Below are 1,471 nucleotides of genomic sequence, written 5' to 3'. Positions count from 1 at the left end.
TCTTTTGGAAGTTATCACCCTTAAGAGAAAATACTCAATTCCTTAAAATGCCCTGTCTTGAAAGTTCAGTTGTGTATTAAACTAGAGTCTTATTGAAGGATTAACATATAATTTTATATTTTCCAGAACCCTGAACCACCAATATGACTACACATTTGATTGGACAATGTTAAAGCAGAAAGCAGCACAGCAGGCAGCCTCTTCAAGTGGGCAGGGTCAACAGGCCCAAACCCCCACAGGCAAGCAAACTGACAAAACCAAGAGTAACATGAAAGGTTAGTAGCCAAGAACCAAGTGACGTTACAGGGGAAAAAAATTGAACACAAAATTGGGTAATTCATTCATTTCTAACAGTGTTAGATCGAGGAGGTGGTTTTAAAACACATAAAAATTTGGCTTTGTTTAAAAAAAAACTAAACAAAAAAACAACGTCCTTGGAAAATTTGACTACTAACTTTAAACCCAAATGTCCTTGTTCATATATACATGTATATGTATTTGTACATACATATATGTGTGTATATTATATCATTTCCTCTTGGGATTTTGGGTCATTTTTAACAGCTGCATCTTTTTTACTCATTCATTAACTCTTTCCAAAATAAACATTTGGTGTTGGGAATATGGTATCGTCAATAAATCCAAAATCCTAGACCTAACACTTGTTGATTTTTAATAATGAAGCTGGTTAGCCATGATGTCTTGACTTTCTTTCAGACTAACAGTGTTAAGAATTTTTTCTGCATGTTAATGCTTTAGCATTTAAAATGGAATATTGTGAACACGATCTGATTTCAAGAGGTGAGTCTGAGTTTGGCATTGCCCCAAAGTGTCTATCTTCTCAGTTGTAGAGCATCTAGTTTAAGCTCTTAAATGCTGAAATAACTGAAAAGCTTGACACATAAATCTCTTAGCTAATATTTACCTACATGTGTTCTTTAATTTCCAAATGATCGTTTGCTTTTGGCTTTTTTTTTTTTTTTAAATCATGCTAATATTCAACATCTAGGAGTCCGATGTGGAATTGAATTCTGCAGTTAGGCCTTGCAAATTGAAAAATAAAACTGGGGCAAATGCCATTGAACTGCTAGTCTGTTCCTGTCTTTCTCCAGCACCCTTGGTGCTACAGGAGTAGAACTGTTAGGGTACACAGCTCCATTTCTTAATTGCTGTTGTCATACAGTTCAACTCCTGTGTTTCGTGCTTTTTGTTTGTTTTTCCCCCCCTTTCTAGGGCTTACCTCCTAATACCTGCCTACTTTGTAGAAGTGGGCAGGTAAAGTTTGGTGTGGGGGCTTTAATTATTTAATTTCTGAATGACTGCTCTAGTCTGAACTTGGTCTTCTTTGATCCGTATTTTTAGTGTTGTGTTTAAACTATTTTGTAATAAAAAAAAAATAGGCTCTACTCTGAGGATACTTTATAAGAAGTATAATTAACTGATGTCATCCTCATCCCAGCAGCTCATCTAT

The 1,471-nt window shown here is 35.3% G+C and overlaps 1 protein-coding gene across 2 annotated transcripts in view; it reads left to right on the top strand.

Moving 5' to 3' along the window:
• CSNK1A1 (casein kinase 1 alpha 1) overlaps positions 1–280 on the top strand; it is a 31,808-nt gene extending 31,528 nt beyond the window's left edge. For both annotated transcript variants that reach the window (XM_006766229.2, XM_006766228.2), the window contains one exon: positions 127–280. In XM_006766229.2, the coding sequence (XP_006766292.1) occupies positions 127–280 (154 nt within the window). The remainder of the gene's footprint in view (positions 1–126) is intronic.
• The last annotated feature ends 1,191 nt before the right edge of the window (positions 281–1,471 follow it).

This window comes from Myotis davidii, unplaced genomic scaffold, assembly GCF_000327345.1.
Source record: "Myotis davidii unplaced genomic scaffold, ASM32734v1 scaffold18, whole genome shotgun sequence".
Taxonomy (NCBI): Eukaryota; Metazoa; Chordata; class Mammalia; order Chiroptera; family Vespertilionidae; genus Myotis; species Myotis davidii.
This window is presented reverse-complemented; position numbering and strand designations above follow the sequence as displayed.